The following is a 19,166-nucleotide window of genomic DNA, read 5'->3' as shown; positions in this document are numbered from 1 at the left end:
GTGGACATTAAAATGAGAACTGTCATGCTTAATTAGTGCAAGTCATTTTCAATCAACAAAACAGGTATCTGCAATTAATGGTAGCAGATTTTATTTTATTGTTTACCATTACTTATAAAAACTGCAGGTGGCAAGAAGCTGTCTCTCTCCCCCTCTGAAGAAAAACAAGTATTTTCTTTTGTTAGATTTGTCGTCATCTTAGCAGAGGGCAAGCTTTGCTCTCATCTTCCAAGGTGACAGCAAATCTAGAAAGACAATTTTTCCTCCCTTCAGACTATTTTACACCTATGCAAATTCAATAATTCATACAATCAAGAGACCACTATTTCTTTAATATGATGACAGCCATAATTTTTAAAATGTTCTGAGTAAAGCAGGGTTTATTCATGCAGTCATTTTTAATGGAACAAGGTGTTATATTTCCACAAGCTCAATAAAATAGAACAAGTTACACAAAGCGCCATGTTCACACGTCACAGTGTGGGGCATGAGCAAATTGTGCCTGCTTCACTCTGGGCATCCAGTGACGCATAGGATGGGAGTATGAAGGCTGATTCAGAAGCCAGCTGATTCAGAGTGGTGGATCTGCAGCCTTGGAGGAGCCCATGCCTTGTCCATCCACTTAGTCTACCTTATATTTTGGAAAGTTGTTCGCTTTGCATTCGGACACCTCTTGAGACCCCACTCTCCAAGCAGAGACAGAATCCAGCTGTTTCAGGCCCTTACTCAAGTCCAGTTTCCTTGGAATGAAGGTCAGCGGAGACTGTGGTGTCTTTAGGATGTATGATTTCATTTACAAATATCTACAACCTGAGCATCAAGTGGAGGGACTCACAGCATTAACACCCCAAAAGATATTGCTTCTCCATTAGTCACAGCTTTGGCTCCAGCACAGAGCAAGCAGGTATCTGTTTCTCCATCCTTCAGCCTGCTTACAGCTTGGCCCCCACATGCTATGCATGCCATTGTTCTCCTAGTTAGCAGCTAGGTGGTACAGGATGGAGGAAAGGCCCACCCATTAGCTTGGGGGGGGGGCATCACTTAGTTGTAGCTCATTGCAACTGATCTCCTTCTTTTGGATGCTGATGAGGGCATATAAGTGGCCAGCTAAGGTAATTGTCTTACTAGGAAACTTAGCTGACTAGTTCAGCAACCTCCTCTGTTAAATTCTAACCCTCCCTGGGTGAAGGACCCCAAGAATTGGAAGGATCGGGCATCATCCAGACCCCACAAACCCACATCTTTGTAAGTAACTTTTGCATGATGGTTCCTGAGAACAAGGAGCTGGTTTTATGCCTGTGTTTGGATACAATTGGATCCCATTTTGAATTGCGATGATGGACTGAACGTTTCAAAATGGCACTGATTTGTTTTGTTTTGTATCTTAGAATTACTGAGCAATGTTGGGTATGAGGCTGCGGCTATTTGTAAATAAAGAGACTATTACTCCCCTCCAAAGAAATATTCCTAATAAATATTGCAAAAATACCATGAGGATAACCCACAGCAGCAAAAGAACAAATGTCTTCCCTCCCTCCCCCATATCCCTTCTAACCAGTGCTGCTTTCATGACCTCCTTCCAAAGTTCCCTCCAAGTCCCAGCCCTGTCATTCAGCATCATATCAGATAAGGAAGATTCTGGGGGCATGGAGTCTGAGGCCTCTGGCTTTTTCAACAAGGGTGAGTTTTGCATCCAGCCTGTTGTTTCCATTGTGATAGCCAGACACTTCTGTGTCTAAACTTTAGCCTCTGAAACAATATACGCCAACCCACCAAACAACCCAAAGGGGAAGGGTGTGTGTGTGTGTGTGTGCTATGACAGCACAATCATGTAACAATGCAGATAGAAAAGCTCTCATTATCGTATGCATTCATTTATTCTTTTTTATTAGTTTCATCCTGCTTTTCTACAAATGCTTACAAAACAGCATAGTAATATATTTAAAAAAGCAGGAAAGAAAACCCACTGAAAAACTACCAGTTGTCATGCAAAGCAGTGCTAAAATAGCACAAAAGCAATAAAATGTGAAACCCAGTTGCAAGTCGGGTGGTGAGTGCCACTGGCTATGTAGAGCCACCACGAAACAAGATGGTGGTATTGGCATGGTCAGAGCAGGTGCAGATTTTGGTAATATGATGTCCTGAGCCAGGACAACTTTTGGCACTCCTCCTAAATATTTATTATTTTCACAATATTTATTTATTTATTATTATTTTGAGCTCCCTCGACTTGGCACCCTGTGCGGGGAAACTGCCCACATTCTCCTAAATCCAGAGCTGGTGAGAGGAACCCTGACGTTTGCAAAAGTACAAATAAACACCTACAAAGAGTGTGTATTGGGGAGGGAGGGACACAGCCCAATGAAGGTAAAGCATGCTCATCATATATGCATCTTTTGCCTTGAGCCAATTACAACCTCTGTTCATCTTCCTTGCCTTGTCACCAGCTTCTTCCCTCTCTCCATCTCAGAAGATGTTGCTGCTTCCGCTGGTCCTGCAATTCATGTGCCCTGTGTACAGGTCCAATCCTTAAGATGAACAGCTTCTTGGGCACAGGGGACCTTCGACTCACCACCACCACTGTGGTTAGTTTTGCTGTGTTGCCAAGTCTATGTCTTATGCAGGATTGCAAACCCTAGCATGTGTAGCCAGTCCTACAGCTCCTAGGCTTTCCTAGCAATCTCCATTGAAAGAGCTAACCACCCACTCATTTTGCCCTTGTACTGCATACAGAATGTGGGTTTCTGGACACCATACTCCTGTTGATGCAGTCTAGAATTGCATTAGTGTTTTTTTGCTGCTGCATCACACTGTTGACTCATGTTAAGCTTGTGGTCTACTAAGACCCCTAGATCCTTTTCACAATGTACTGTATTTTTCGCTCTATAACACACACCCGACCATAACACGCACATAGTTTTTAGAGGAGGAAAATCCGTAGGCATGCCACCCGTAGGCATTCCCTCCATAACACGCACAGACATTTCCCCTTACTTTCTAGGAGGAAAAAAGTGTGTGTTATGGTGCAAAAAATACAGTACTGCTGGCAAGCCTGGTGTCCCCCATCCTTTATTTGTGCATCTGGTTCTTCCTGCCTAACCTTACATTTGTCCCCACGGAAATTCATTTTGTTAGCTTACATTCAGTTCTCCAATCTGTTAAGGTCGTTTTGAATACTGATTCTATTTACTGAGCTATCAGCTACCCCTCCAGTTTGGTGTCACCTGCAAATTTGATAAACATCAAGTACCAACTGAACGTCAGCCAACTGTCTTGAGCCAAAGGATTAGGGTGAATGTTTTGGTTGAAGTAGGTACTGGGTGGCCTAGATGGCCTCTGCAATAAATTGTGTCTAATCACTGTGCTCCTGTGAGATCTAAAATGCTGACCTAGGTTATGAAACAGAGAAGATTGTGAAAATTTTCAAGCACAGAGACTTTAGATTAGAGCAGCATCTGTGAACTGTGTTCACCAGTCTTCCTGGTTATTATGGCCTTTGACTTCGTGATGTTTCTCCATTGCCTTGACATTTGATGAGTGATGTCTCACCAAGTAAACAAGCAAAACAAAACAGGCCACTGCCTGTATATCTAAAAGGTCAGGGCATTTGATAAAGGTGTCTGTTGAGCAGGTCTGTGGGTGAAAATGTCTCGGACAACCTCTCTTTCCCCTCCCCTAGTAGAAGAGAGGCAGAGTTGCATCCTTTTTCTCTTTAAAGGGCATTCTCTTGAAAGCTCTTTTCCAACACATGCAGTGAAACGCCTGTGGATGTCACTACAAATTAGCTCCATTTTGCCATCCCTTGATGATCTTGGTTATTTAGTGCCACTGCCTTTTAACATTTATCCCCCTGTTTTTCAAACTGAAGTCTAATCTGTCCCAATTTTATTAGCTGATCAAATGGTTTCAGTCCACCGTTTGCAGCTTGCTGCAATTAACTTGTCCTCCTCCCTTTTCATTTGCAAAATGAAAAAGAACACATCTAGACTAATCTGTAGTGTGCTATTTTGTGATTGCCAAACAACTTGATTAAGTTATGCTGTGGTATTTTCCTCTCACTCTGCAGCTTTGCAGGCTTAATAGATAGCCTAAAATAATAATAAAGCATGACACAGTATAACCTTTCACCTTTGGTAGTCTGAGTTTCTAGGGTATAATTCAGTGGATTTTTGTTTGTGACAATTCCTAATTTAGACCCATTTCAGGGCGGAGAACCCGGTTTATTACCAGGGCTACTCATGGGGTTTTGTATGAAAGTGCAATCAGTTTTTGTGAGGTGACTGGTTGATTGCATGGGTGGCTTTTTAGGTTTTCTGCGAAGGTGGCAAGCTTATTCATCACACCAGTACTTTGTCCTCAGGGATTCCTGTTTTCTAGGAAGGGATAGCTTGCATTTCTGACACTTAGGGATCATCTACACTCCCATTTGTCCCGTGATTTCTAGGCATGGATCCAGGAAGTTTTTCTTTTATCCTGCCACTTTCCCTGGGAAAGCCCACTGTTTAGTGTGAATAGGAACAATCATCAACCACATTTTCTACAGATTGATGTTTGTTCCGATTCAGCTATAAAGAGCTGATTTTCCCAGGGAAAGTGGCAGGACAAAAGAAAAACCTGCCTAGAAATCTCAGAGCAATAGCAGAATAAAGGGAAGTGTGGATCAGTGGCCTAGTGTGGGCACGGCTATGGAGGCAGTTGCCCTGGACACAAAGTTCTTAGGGATGCAAAATTTCAAAAGAAAAGAAAGTAGTAATAATGAATAAAAAATAGTGTGCCCTCTCCTTCACACAGAAAATCTCCCGAAGTTCATGCGGGCAGACTGAGGAGCGGATTTTGGCAATGCCCAGTTGCTAGGGAACCCTCCACTTTAGAAAGATACCCGCTGGCTGCTGAACAACCCTCTGTCCTGCTCTCCGCCATGCTCAACGCTCACGTGGCAACGCGGCTGCCACTTGGGTAGGTTGCTGAGCTATTGCCCCTTCTTCCTAGCCTATCAGCAGATGGGGCCGAGGAGCTCCACCCCATACCGCTCCCCCCTTGCCAGCTGGTGCTGCTGGTGGTGCCAGAGGCAACATGGAATAAGACAACAAGTATCAGCCACAGACCAATCAGAAGAGAGAGTTGGGGTAAGGAGGCAGTGCCAAGGAGAATGAAAGTTGTCATCGTCCCTCCCCCCCCCAAGTATATCTGCAAAGGGAAACTGATCCTGGCTCCGTAGAAGAAGCTGCTGGCCCCTAACATGGGTTAGGGGTGCAATACTTGCCTTGCCCTGGGTGTTGGCAACCCACACTATGCCACTGGTGTGAATGAGCCCTTATACTCAATAAATCCTTGTCCCTATAACTTTTCAGAATGGTTTCTTGTGGTGTTCCAGTGTGATGTAGTGGTTAGAATGTTGGACTAAGACCTGGGATACCAGGATTCAAATGCCCACCATGACTCTCGCTGGGTCACCTTGGGCCAATCACTTCCTCTCACTTCCTCTAGCCTACCTGGATAGGAGAAGGGGGGAAACTGTGTACACCACCTTGAGCTGCTTAACGAAGAAGGTGGGATATAAATGCAATGAATGAATGAATGTTGCTGTAAATTAAATATTCTGCAGTTTGCGGGGGGAGCGGGAGAGAAGCTTTGGATAATATATTTACAAAATGACTTGCTAACTGGGCATATATTTCTATTTTGGTGACAACCTGCTATCAGGGTGTCAGCAGCTTCCTTCCTGCATGTGTTTGAATGGCTTTTAGCACCAACCTTTCAAAGATAGCCTGTCAGCCAAGATGCAGAGCAGCAGCAGCAGCAGCTGTGAGAAGTGGTCATGGCTCATGTAACTCAGTTCTTCTCTTGACCCAGGAGAGCTCCAAGGAAGACTTGGCTTCTCTTCTGCAGAAAGGTGGTTAATTGGAAGTCAGCTGCCGAGAAGGAAAGCAGCAGGCGGGGGGGATTCCTAATAGCATCAACTCTACTCCTCTGCCTGTGTAAATGTTTCTGTCAGGCACATATGGAAGCTCTCTAAGTGCATTAAGTTCTTAATCACAATGAAAAGCATGATCCAGACCAGGGTGAGAGGAAATGGATTCAGCCAGCAGGCCAGAGCCAGACCTTCTCCACCCTTCCCCTCTTGCTCGGTTCCTCTGCTTGCACCAGTGGTCACAGTGAAGCTTTGCAGTGACACTGCTCAGCTGCTGGCTCATTTTCCTTTCATCTGTGGATGGGAGCAAAGTGTCCTTTTCCCCTTTCTTCTTCAGCAAGCCATTTGCAAATTACTCACAGTCAAAACAAAACAAATTCCTTCCAGTAGCACCTTAAAGACCAACTAAGTCAGTTCTTGGTATGACCTTTCGTGTGCATGCACACTTCTTCAGATACACACGAAAGCTCATACCGCTCCCCCCGCAAACTGCAGAATATTTAATTTACAGCAACATTCATTCATTCATTGCATTTATATCCCACCTTCTTCGTTAAGCAGCTCAAGGTGGTGTACACAGTTTCCCCCCTTCTCCTATCCAGGTAGGCGAGAGGAAGTGAGAGGAAGTGATTGGCCCAAGGTGACCCAGCGAGAGTCATGGTGGGCATTTGAATCCTGGTATCCCAGGTCTTAGTCCAACATTCTAACCACTACATCACACTGGAACACCACAAGATACCATCATACCAAGAACTGACTTAGTTGGTCTTTAAGGTGCTACTGGAAGGAATTTGTTTTGTTTTGACTATGGCAGACCAACACGGCTACCTATCTGTAACAACTACTCACAGTCAGTGATGGTTGACCTGCCTATGGGTCCACTCATCTGGGCTGTTCCAAAGGTTTCATCTCTCAGGAACTCTTGACACGGATGCTGGTGGCTGCCAGAATCTCAGTTGCCTCCAAATGGAAAACCTTACAGAATTTGCGACTTTTGCTTTGGTATATAAATATGTGGAGCTTAGCAATAGCTGCAAGAAATGACTCATAAATTATGTGTTGGCAAAGGCTTGGGAGACCCTGGAAAATCCTATGTTGTTTGGTGAGATTTTATATACAGCAAATACCGGCACACAGGACTTCCTTTCCACAATACGATGTCAAATTTGACTTTCCTAATGGTTTTAAGTACTTTACCAACCTAATATTAAGTCTCTTCCAGATATACTGTGCTGCTTTTTTGTACTTCTATTATTTTTATTGTATTGACTTGTTTTATTTGCCTCAATAAAATCTTTTTATAAGTATATTATAGGGCAGAAATTGAACATCAAAGTAAGCTAGCACTTTGCCCCTGCTTGCTCTCATTCCAATCCCAGGAGTGGAGAAAAAAGCAAACATGACAAGCTTATGGGCACTTTCTATCTTGCTCCTTATTTTGCATGTCTGAAGGCTGAATCTGGGCGCTGAAAATCCCATTCTGCGACTGTGGAGACGTAGCTCAGATTCATTCCTGGCAGAGTCTGACATTTGATGAGTCCAAGCAATTGTCAGCTGCTGCACAGCTCAGTCCGCTCCCAACCGCATGGCTCCAGGGAGTTCCTAAGTTCAGAATAACATCCGCTGAGCGTGACTTCAGGTTGGCCCCAAAATAACTTTTGGCACACTCCAATCCCACAGGGAGCTATTGTCTGAGCTCTGAGTGATGCCACCGTTTATTTATTCTTAACTTGATGCTAGTCAGTTTCACATTACGGCATTTGCTGTAGTCAAGGAGCTGCGGGTCCCAGGTGATGAGTAAAACGTGTTGCTGTATATTGTTCATGAATTCCCCATTGCCAGGTGAATCAGTTCAAGCCAAATTGATGTGGAGCATACTCTGGTTGTTTGGAGAGATAACTTTTAGAACTGAATTTGGCATATATTTTTCAGTTAAAAAACATGAGAGCATTCTATTTAGGGGTGTGATCAATTCTTGCAAGAGTTATATGGCTTACATGTTAAGCAGCTACCCATTTCACAGATTGCAACAGAGATTGAGTGAGGACTATGTGTTGCGTTTCCACCAGTGAGCCTAGGGAGCTGTTTAGTCCAGCAACAGATAAAGGAGCAAATAAGAAAAATCCTGCAGATGGATGAGGCCAATGGCCCATCAAGTCCAGCATCCTGTTCTCACAGCGGTCAGCCAGGTGCCTGTGGGAAGCCCACAAAAAGGACCTGCGTGCAAGAGTATTCCCCTTCCCTTGTGACTTCCAGCCACTGGCATTCAGAAGCAGACTGCCAGTGGAGGTGAGGTTGCTGAATCAGCATGGGAGCTGCTGCCCAGCTAAGGAAATGATGAAAAGAACAAGGAGATGGGCAGAAGGAGGTGTTGCAGCAGCAGCCTGGCAGCAACTGAGCAATTTCAGAGTACTGAACCACCCTGAGATCTTCTGATGAAGGGTAGTATATAAATCATCATCGTCATCATCATGGCCTCCTTGTAGCTTCTGCCTCTCATTGCTTCTTTTTTCAGTTGGAGGAAGTGACTTGTCAGTTTCCACAGTTGTAAAACGCCCCCCCCCCCAATGGCTGGGATTTGCAGAAGATGCTGATCAGCAGAAGTGCCTTATTTTGCTATCTCAGCCCTAAGAACGGGAGATAAGATCTCCCTGCCTGCTTTGGAGCAATCCTTTCTGAACAGCAGCCAGAGGGATTTTTTCTTTTAGATCTTGGTGCTAAGCACCACAGCTGTGAGGCCGGAGATAAAGGTGGTCTGCTGTGTATGTGTCAGGCAGAGAGTGTTGTATGACTGCTCATCGTGTGTGTGTGTGTGTGTGTGTGTGTGTGTGTGTGTGTGTGTGGTGAATGTGCATATGTGGTTCACATGTGGGTGGTCTGTAGGTGTAGTGGGGGGGGCTCAGAGGGATGCTGACCATCAGTGTGACCCTTCAGCTGACAAAGTTTGCCCACGCCTGCCATACATCTCTCTCACAAACACAATGCACAAACACTTAAAGCAGCTGTGCTGAGGGATCATGTGTCCTGTCCTGTGGACCCTGGTGGGCTGGGCTAAGGCAAAATCTCTTCTGGATTAACTTTATAGAAGTTTTAGGATTGGCTTTCATTACTCAATGACAAGGGAATCATGTTCTACACATGCTCAGAAGTACTCTTTTAAGAATTAATTCACATCCCCCCTCATCTGAATCCTGGCACTGGAAACAGGATCTAAGCTTGAGCCCTGATGTGCCTTAATTATTGGAGCTTCTCTTGTGCCTTTGATCTATGCGCTGGTCAGGTGCTGCTTTTGACCTTTAAAGCCCTTCACAGCCTAGGACCCTCGTACCTACGGGACCGCCTCTCCCGGTATGCCCCACGGAGGACCTCAAGGTCCATAAATAGCAACACCCTAGAGGTCCCGGGCCCTAAGGAAGTTAGATTAGTCTCAAACAGAGCCAGGGCTTTTTTCTTTTTCTTTTTCTTTTTCTTTCTTTTTTTTTTGACATTCATTATATTTAGTTTATTTGTCAAAAGGATTACAGTGTTTTAAATAGGAAGATTTTTCCAAAAATGTTTAACTTTTTAATGCCCTGAAGTAAAGTACATCTTGGTGAATCTTGGGTTAAAAAAGGTGAATCTCTTAAAATACACAACAAGCCATGTGCACTTCAAAAATATTCCAGTGTTTAAAGCAAACAAGACTTAACACAACATATGGCTTTGCAGTAACATCAATTTGTCAACTAAATTGTAGCAATAAATACTTAAAATCTCTACCCATAGACTTACATTTTGATCTGGTTTAAACAGTACAGAAAACAAATAATTGAAAATCTGCTGTAAAATGCTGAACACTCAAAAATATTTTAAAATCATTTTTCAGAATCTAAAACCAAAACATTTAAAGGGCATTGCAGGTGAACAATTCTTTGCCAAACTGAAAGAAACATGGACTTCATATATATTTAGTGTGGTAGGGGTTGGCGGTGGCGGGGGGGGGGGCAAATTATCGGGGGGGGGGGGCAGGAAGGAAAGGACATAACCGGAGTGGAAGGAGGAGGGGAGGGGTTCAATCTTTATGTTATCTTGTTTTTTTGTGTGTGCTGGCGGCTTCTTGGACTTGTCTTCTTTTGGTAGAAATCTTCTCTTGGGTTTTGACAGTCCTTCCCACACGGAGGGGGAGGGATCTTCTTTTTGAGTTAGTGGGGGAGCTGGAGAATCTTTCTTTTCCATCTGGTTTCATTTTCCGCTGTTCCTTCAGCGCCCTTTCCCAAAGCAAGTCAATCTTCCTTCCTTCCACCTCTAAGACGTCCGCCAAAGTCACAATTGGTGAGAGTCTGAATTTTCTTTCTATTCTGGCAAGCGCTGGTTTCTCCTGTGGTGGAGGACTGGCAGGTTTGGGAGGGGGATTCGGTCTCCCAATGGCTTTTCCCAATTCTGCCTCACTTGCGAGACTCTTCCCCACTACATATATGTGCGTGCGGCAAGTGGGGTAATCTGGCTGGGGACAGCTGGCGTTTGACTTGCTCCATATTTTTCCTTTTCATCTCTTTGCAGAGGCTGGACTGCCAGAATCTCTCCTGGGCCATTTCTTCAGGTGCTGAGGAGAGTGGGCTCAAGATGGTTCCCTCTGCTGATCTAAACAGAAAAACTGCCTCTTTTGATGACATCTGATGTCATCGCATTCCACAGGTGTCCAGTGTTCCTTGTGTTCTAGATGCGGTCATATCTGTCAACTTCACCCCGGGATGGCTTCCCTTTACAGTGGTGCCTCGCAAGACGAAAAGAATCCGTTCCGCGATTCTCTTCGTCTAGCGGTTTTTTCGACTTGCAAAGCAAGCCCATTAGCGGCTTAGTGGATTAGCGCTATTAGCGGCTTAGCGGCTTTTAGCAGCTTATCAGCTTAGTGGATAAGCAGATAAGTGGCTTAGCGGCTTAGAAAAGGGGGGGGGAGGGGAAAAAAAGTCGGAAAAACTTGCAAGACATTTTGTCTTGCGAAGCAAGCCCATAGGGAAATTCGTTTTGCGAAGCACCTCCAAAATGGAAAACCCTTTCGTCTAGCGGGTTTTTCGTCTTGCGAGGCATTCGTCTTGCGGGGCACCACTGTATCACATACACAGCCCAACAAGACAAAGACAAGAATCCACCAACAGCATATGCTTTTTCAACACTGGCTCTGTCTCGTGAGACCAGAGCCCTGTGAGATCTGATTTCTAAGACAGGAATGTTCTGCCTGGCCTTTGGCTTGGAGTCAATTTGATTCCCTCCCCCTCTTTTTTACCTTTCTCCTCCTGTGATGAGGCTGCATTTTAATGTTTTAATGTTGTATTTTAATCTTGTTTTTTAAGTTGTATTTCAGTCAACTTGTTTTTATTATTGGTTGTTAGCCGCCCTGAGCCCGGTCTTGGCTGGGGAGGGCGGGGTATAAATAAAAAATTATTATTATAATTTATTATTATGAGTCCCACTTTTGGTTCAAGGACAATATTTCCTTTAGCTGCTGTTTAAAAGTAAATTATTGATGGTTTTAGGAACTGGTTTTCCTTGGAGAGATCATTTGTCCAGAAAGAGTCCGTGTAAAGGTGGACTAGGCCGCAAAGCGGGGGCATAGCTCAGCAGCAGAGCCCCTACCCTGAACCCCCCTGTGGCTGCTGCCGTCTCCAGCTGAAAGGATTATAACTGGAACACAGAGAGCTGGAAGGGTAATTGACAGTGCTGGCCTTGACAGGCCTGTGTGACTGAGTGCAAATCTGCTTCATTTGTTATCATAAATCACTATCACAGCAATATGACGCCAGGGTTTTTGGAAGACCTCAGCATAACAAACAACATTCATGTAAAGGGAAACCAGCATTATCAGGGAGAAAGAACTGTTAAGAAAGCATGCCAGAAACCAAGCATTAGGACTGATTACAGTTTGGGGATTTATATTTATGAATGAATTTGTAGTGAGCAAGAGATTGTAGGTGAGCATGTGGTGTTTGGTTCCGGAGGCATTTCCTAAGAACAAGCTGGATTACAGCAAAGCACTTTGCAAAGTAGTTTTTGCAAGCTAATTCAAAGATGACCTTCAAAATCCTTCAAAGCTCTTCTTGGGAGACTTCAGGGAGACTCTTTGCACATCGGGGTACAGTTTGTTTAAACTTGAGCTGCTCAGTAGCTCCAGTCTAAACTTTTGTCGGCAGAGACTCTCTAGGCTTTAGTAGTGTCTGTGTCAAGAAGCTAATGAGGGGGTCGAGGGTCAAAAACACACCATGCTTTAAGCCTGATGATGACCTGAGAACTTGCAAACATCAAAATGACAATGGTCCTTTTACTTGGTTACTTATACTGGTGGGGGACTAGCATGTGTCCCACTTTACAGAAGACAGTCCTCTGTTTGAATGACTGCTCAACCCAAGGTTGGTTTAAAGTTAAGAGCCCTGAGAAGGGAGAGCTGAAGGGGAAGGCTTGGGATAGGGCCACAGTTGAGTGTGAGAGCATCAGGCTTGCATGCAGAAGGTCCCGGGTTCAATGGGATCTCCAGGTAGGGCTAGGGAACAGGGCCAGCCCACCCGTGAGGCAGACTGAGGCAGCAGAATCCCAGACAGTGTGGGCAATACCAAGCTACTTGGGCCAATGGTCTGACTTGGTATAAAGCAGGTTCCTATGATCCCATCCAGTCAGCATCTGGAGGGCAGACTGAGCAGACCCTTGGTCACATGATTCCCCACAATGGTGAGGTGTGTTTTTATTTAAATTATAGCAATTTGTTTCCGAATTTGCACCTACACATAAAAAATAGCAAATGCAAATTGGTATCCTCTTCTGTCCTCTTATTTGGTACTGCATTTTCCCCCTTCCCCTTTTTTTGAGGGGTGGGGTAGCATGATGCATTAAGTGGCCGCCCTATGAGGAATGGAACAACAACAAGAATTTTATTATTTGTACCCCGTCCATCTGACTGGGTTGCTCCAGCCACTCTTCCAGCATATACAGAAACATAATAAAACATCAAACATTAAAAACTTCTCTGTACTACCGTCAGATGTCCTCTAAAGCTTGTATAGTTACTTATCTCCTTGACATCTGGTGGGAGGGTGTTCCACAGGGTGGGTGCCGCTACTGAGAAGGCCTTCTGCCTGGCTCCCTGTAACCTCACTTCTTGCAATGAGGGAACCACCAGAAGGTCCTCAGAGCTGGATCTCAGTGTCTGGGTAGAACGACAGGGGTGGAGACGCTCCTTCAAGTGGAAATGACTTGCAAACCTTTTTCCAGGTTCCTAGGTGTGTTGCCAAAAACTGTATGATGGTTGCTCTTGCTTTGCAGAAGGTGGGCCAAGCCAGGGGTAGACCCATCCTAAACCATGCCCATGCAGTCCTGTCTTCTCTATGAAAGCACTGTAGCTGATCCACAGGCTTTTGGGCTTAGGAGAAGGTAGCCCCAGGACACCCAGGCCCTCAAACAGCCACTTGTAGTATGATTCTTAAAGCTCTTCAACTCATTCCAGGTACCACTTTTGTGTGACGGTGCTAAGCTACGTTCTGCCACTCCTAGTGATAGGCTACGCCTATACCATGGTCGGTATTACACTATGGGCCAGTGAGATCCCAGGGGACACTTCGGACCGCTACCAGGAGCAGGTGTCTGCCAAGCGCAAGGTAAGTGGCTCTGAAGAATCAAAACAGAGTTTGAACAGAGCGGGAAGAAAAAGTGCAGGCTACCTCAGATGAACCAATCCCAGTCTAGGTTAGATCCCCAAATGGTGACAAGATAAGTGGATGGTGGAGCCCGTGTGGTGTAGTTGTAAAGTCTCACAGGAGGGCCTCACAGACCTGGGTTTAAACCCCCTGGGTTTAAACTCACTGAGTGAGCTTGGGTCCGTCAACGACTCTTAGCCAAGACAAAACAAATTCCTTCCAGTAGCACCTTAAAGACCAACTAAGTCAGTTCTTGGTATGAGCTTTCGTGTGCATGCACACTTCTTCAGATACCATGGTATCTGAAGAAGTGTGCATGCACACGAAAGCTCATACCAAGAACTGACTTAGTTGGTCTTTAAGGTGCTACTGGAAGGAATTTGTTTTGTTTTGACTATGGCAGACCAACACGGCTACCTATCTGTATCTTAGCCAAGAGGTTGCTTCACTGACACAAATCTCAAGAAGTGGTCTAATGCTTTTCTCCACTGCCTGGTTGTTGGCATCCATCTGTCTCGAGAGACAATGGAGTGTGCCTCCAGCCTCGCTGATGTAGTCCAATGGAAAGCAGAGCAAGACATTTGGCACCAGCTTGGCTGCAGGAGATATGGGAAGGAGGCATACAGGGCACTATCAAACTGTCTTATATACCCCACTCTGGATTCATGCATTATGAATCCTAAGGAAGGATTAGATTAAGGAAGTTAGATTAGCCTCAACCAGAGCCAGGGTCTTTTCAACTCTGGCTCCGGCCTGGTGGAACGCTCTGTCTCATGAGACCAGGGCCCTGCGGGATCTGATTTCTTTCTGCAGGGCCTGTAAGAAAGAGTTGTTCCATCTGGCCTTTGGCTTAGAATCAGTTTGATTCCCTCCCCCTCTTTATTTTTCCTTTCTCCTCCTGTGAAGAGGCTGCATCCTAATGTTTTAATGTTGTATTTTAATCTTTTTTAAAATTGTATTTTAATCAACTTGTTTTTATTATTGGTTGTTAGCCGCCCTGAGCCCGGTCTTGGCTGGGGAGGGCAGGGTATTATTTATTTATTTATTTATTTATTTATTTATTTATTTACTCCTTAGCCTTTTCTTCTCCTGAAGATATTTTGCAAGGCACACAGGATTGCCAGATCTCATTTGCCACAAGGGTCATTTCATTTCAGAGGTTCCAGAAGGATGCCAGGCACATCTTCCGTTTGCTCTGGGCACTTCTAAACATGAAGAAGGGAGAGCCTAGGATTTGCAAGAAGTTGCGGGCCACACCTTTTAGCAAGGAAGATGGTCACTCTGTGGCCAAGGGCATGTCACTCCCCTGGAGACAGAGAACAGGGGCGGGCTGGCAAATCCTCTGAGAAGGTTGTAACAGGAAGAGAATGGGCAAAGCTAGTCGGGAAACCAGTGCTTGGAGGTGTTGATGTTTCTAATGGAGTGGGAACAGGGAGATCCCAGAAAGGAGCACGGGTGGCCAGAATTATCCACAGTGCTTCTTGAAAAAAGGCCAATCTAAGAAAAGGGCATGAGAAACTCAATAGGAAATGGAGTTGGTTGGGTTAGCGTTGACCAGACCTTAAAGTCAGATCAATGTGGGCAACATTCATTCATCACAGGACACATGCTGACACAGAGATAAGGCTCTGGAAAGATCACATTGTTTGTGGGTCACCTCTGAAAGAGCAAATAGCCCCAGGACAATTACACAAGCTTCTGACTCTTCCCGCTGAGATTTCCCTGTAGTGCTTACCCAAAGCCCCTGCTAGCTGGTATGAATGGACCAGTCACGTCTTCGTTTTGACTGCCTCAAAATGCTAGTTGATGCTGTGGCTGTGTGAGGCTGTCCTTCTCTGACAGGTTGTCAAGATGATGATCATTGTGGTGTGCACCTTTGCCATCTGCTGGCTGCCTTTCCACATCTACTTCCTCCTCCAGCATTTCAAGGTAGAATGGTACCAGCAAAAGTACATCCAGCAGGTCTACTTAGCTATCTTGTGGCTGGCCATGAGCTCCACCATGTACAACCCTATTATATACTGCTGCCTCAATGACAGGTAAGATCCATGTCCTTGTGATGTATTGCGACGGGTTCAGCTAATGCTCAGGTTTGAGTTGCAAAAGCAGATTTGTACATATCAAAACATCATCACCCCTTTTGGAGATTGGCTTTTTGGTGTGAGTGGTGCAGGATATTGTTCATTTCTCTCTAAATAACTGTCCAGGGATTAAGAGTATGCAATCCAGAATTTCATAATATTATATACTGTAATAAAACCTCAAAATGATTTGCAAAAAGAATGAAACAATAAAATTATCAGTGAAAACAACTAAAACATTTTAAGCAATTAAAATCGACAATAAGCTAAAAACAAGATTAAGCCACATGTCAACATTCTACATGTCAGATGCCCAAAAGATACAGCAAAGATGCCTGTCTGATGTCAATAGGCAGGGAGTTCCAGAGTGTAAGTGCTGCCACACTAAAAGTTCCGTTTCTTACAAATGCAGAACTAACTTTCTTTCTTTCTTTCTTTCTTTCTTTCTTTCTTTCTTTCTTTCTTTCTTTCCTTCCTTCCTTCCTTCCTTCCTTCCTTCCTTCCCAGGCAGGATAAATTATATAAAATAGCAGAAATAGCAGAATCACTCATGAAAGTTAAGATCAATTTTGCATTTGGCCCTCTTGTGTGAACTTGTATGTTTAATTCCAGATTCATGTACTTAGGGTCACTGTTTCTACAATATGAATGGACACATTTCTATTATTTGTATATTAATTGTTTATCAGTTATGAGTATTTTATATTCTCTTAATTTTTATTTCATCTTTTCCTCTTTTCCCTTTCTTGTCAAATTCTTAAATAAAATCTTTGGTATTTTAAAGAAAAAATATCAATTATGCAAATTTTCTTAATTTATGCAGTTTTTACAGAGCTCAGGGAACTCAGTTTCTTTTCTTCTTTGGTACAGTATTTGGCCCAGAAAATTTAAATGCTTCAGCACAAAGGTTATAAAGAGGAAGAAAACGGGTGTACAAAATGGATCTGGTGTGCCTGTACCATATATAAAATCCTGGCCAGGACCCATGTCTTAAATGCCACAGGTTGGGTTCTAGCACAGCTGACCGCATTTGCAGGGGCTTGGACTAGATGGCCCTTTGAGTCGCTTCCAACTCTGCGATTCTCTGATTCTACTGTTTGTCTTCCCAGGTTCCGGATTGGCTTCAAGCATGCCTTCCGGTGGTGCCCTTTCATCAGAGCCAGCAAATACGAAGGGCTGGAGATGAAGTCCGCCAGGTACCTCCAGACACAGAGCAGCATGTACAAGGTCAGCCGGATGGAAACGACGGTCTCCTCCATCGCTGGCAACCCAGAGGAGGAGCTTGATGCCAGCAGCAAAACCAAGCGCCTCTCTGTGGATCTGACCTCCAACGGCTCCTCTCGTAGTGACTCCAAAACCATGTCGGAGAGTTTGAGCTACTATTCCAACACGCTTCCTCCCTAAGCAGCCTGAACCTCCCTGCAACGCATCTCCATCAAAAGTGTGGCTCAGTTTCCAATCTCCCTAACGAAGGAGCTGTTCCTCATTTGTAACAAGTCACCTCTTTCCTCTCTGACTTTGTCCCTGAATGGAGTTTTCCTTCTTTGTGTAGCCTCTGCTGTGATGCCCTGTTGGATGTTAAGACGATCTATATATCAGAATGGATTCTCATTTTGGGGCCCACATTGCGATAGGTTCATTAGCCAATTCTCAGGCTGTGCTGGCTAACAGCCAAGCACCTTCTGCTTGACTTTGTTTTTCCATACCCAAATCTCACCTCTTCCCACAACATGCTCAGGTCTTCTTGGTGTCTCTCCCTTCCAGCTTCCATACACAGAACCATAAGATCATGGAACTGTGGAGTTGGAAGGGAGACCACACGCCACTGCTATTGCGAAAGGAGTGGAGGGGACTCAAAAGCTCCTTGAAGGAAAAAGGAGGAGCGAAAATATAATGTTTGTGTGTATAGTATGTGTGCCATTTTGGAAAAGTTGGATTTCAAAAAAACCAGTTTTAAGAATGTAAGAGTCCTGCTGGATCAGGTAAAAGTGGTCAGGGGGACTGAGTGACTGAGTGACTCCCCTGTGAGAAAAAGTTGCTGTGTTTGGGACTTGTTAGTTTAGAGAAAAGTTAAGTGGCAATATAAGTTCCTAAAGTTATGTCTGGCGTGGAGGAAGTGGATAGAGAAAAGTTTGTCTGCCTCTCTCACAACACTAGAGCTCATGGACATTCTATGAAGATGGACGTTGAAAGATTCAAGACAGACAGAAGAAAGGGCTTTATTCATGCAGTGCAAAGTTAACCTTTGGAACTCCCTCCCACAGGAAGTAGTAATAGCCTGGAAACTGCAGAAGGTGAGAGGGCTCTTATGCTCAAATCCTGCTTGCAAGTTTCCCACAGGAATCTGGTTGACCACTGTGAGAACAGGATTCTGGATGAGATGGGCTATTGGCCTGATCCAGCAGGCTCTTATTGTGTTCATATGAAACACATCCTGCTCTCACTGTGGCCAAGCAGACCCCTATGGGAAGACCACAAGCCTGATGTGAGGGGAGCAGCATTGCCCCCACTTTGTTTGAGAGTTAAAGTCCAGGCAGTATCTGAAATCCTTAATGGAAAAGTTAGGAATTTCCATATACAAATCTGAGGATTCTCAATTTGCAGTTTTTGATCCAATAGCACAGCGCTCCAAATTGCCTCCCTACAACTTTGTGCATCTGATGTACTTCCAAGATCACTTCTCTTCCACTTCATTTATGTTTGGCTAGGAAAAGACCCTCAACTCCTCATATTGGTTTGTGCCTATACCAGGGGTGGATAACCCCCAAGTCCGGGGGCCTGATCCAGCTCCAGAAGCAAAAGACCCTACAGATTTTTGTGGTGGCAAAAAGCAGGGGAGGAATATAGTCCGTATGGAGGCTAGGGTGGTGGTAGAAAAGTTTAAACCTCTCTGTTCAGCACAGCCTCCTGATGGGAAAACAAACCCTCTGGAACAGCAGAAAACAAGCTGGCTCCGTCTTCCATGAGACAGCCCTTCAGGTATTGGAAGATGACTATTGTCTCACCTCTCAGTCCTCTCTTCTCGAGGGATGATAACTCCCCCTCTTCAACTGACCTGCATGAATCGGCTGTGGGGAGTGGCCTGTGAGCGTGAATGCATGTGGCCTCTGTAGGGTTGGCTGAGGGTCCAAAGGCCCATCACCTAATTTATGGAGGTACTCCAAATTCCTTTTAAAGGCCCCAAAGGTTGCACTGAAACCCTACAGATATCTAGGTTCCTATGCTCAGGGCATGTTTTTACATATGCACCAGTTTAGGGGATAGAGAGCCGAACCAAACCATGAAAAAATGTACTGTTTCATTGCCCCATTCCTCTCGTGAGAAATCTGGAATTCCTACAGATAGGATAGGAAACTAGTTTGATGGGGAGAAAAACAATTCAGCCTAGGCTTCTCAATTATATGGTCCTTTTTCTATAGAAAGAGAAGATTCAACCCTATCCCCCAAATGGCAAAACATTAAAATACTGTATGCACACACAAGCCACACACCCCTGTTGAATCCTTGGAACCC

At 44.6% G+C, this 19,166-nt stretch overlaps 1 protein-coding gene across 1 annotated transcript in view; it reads left to right on the top strand.

Moving 5' to 3' along the window:
* TACR1 (tachykinin receptor 1) overlaps positions 1 to 17,613 on the top strand; it is a 54,267-nt gene extending 36,654 nt beyond the window's left edge. Inside the window, exons 3-5 of the mRNA XM_081868498.1 lie at positions 13,383 to 13,533; positions 15,415 to 15,611; positions 16,763 to 17,613. Coding sequence (XP_081724624.1) covers positions 13,383 to 13,533; positions 15,415 to 15,611; positions 16,763 to 17,057 — 643 coding nt within the window. The 3' untranslated portion in view covers positions 17,058 to 17,613. The remainder of the gene's footprint in view (positions 1 to 13,382; positions 13,534 to 15,414; positions 15,612 to 16,762) is intronic.
* The last annotated feature ends 1,553 nt before the right edge of the window (positions 17,614 to 19,166 follow it).

The sequence above is a fragment of the Podarcis erhardii genome (assembly GCF_964252035.2).
Source record: "Podarcis erhardii genome assembly, chromosome: 7".
NCBI classification, from domain to species: Eukaryota; Metazoa; Chordata; class Lepidosauria; order Squamata; family Lacertidae; genus Podarcis; species Podarcis erhardii.
This window is presented reverse-complemented; position numbering and strand designations above follow the sequence as displayed.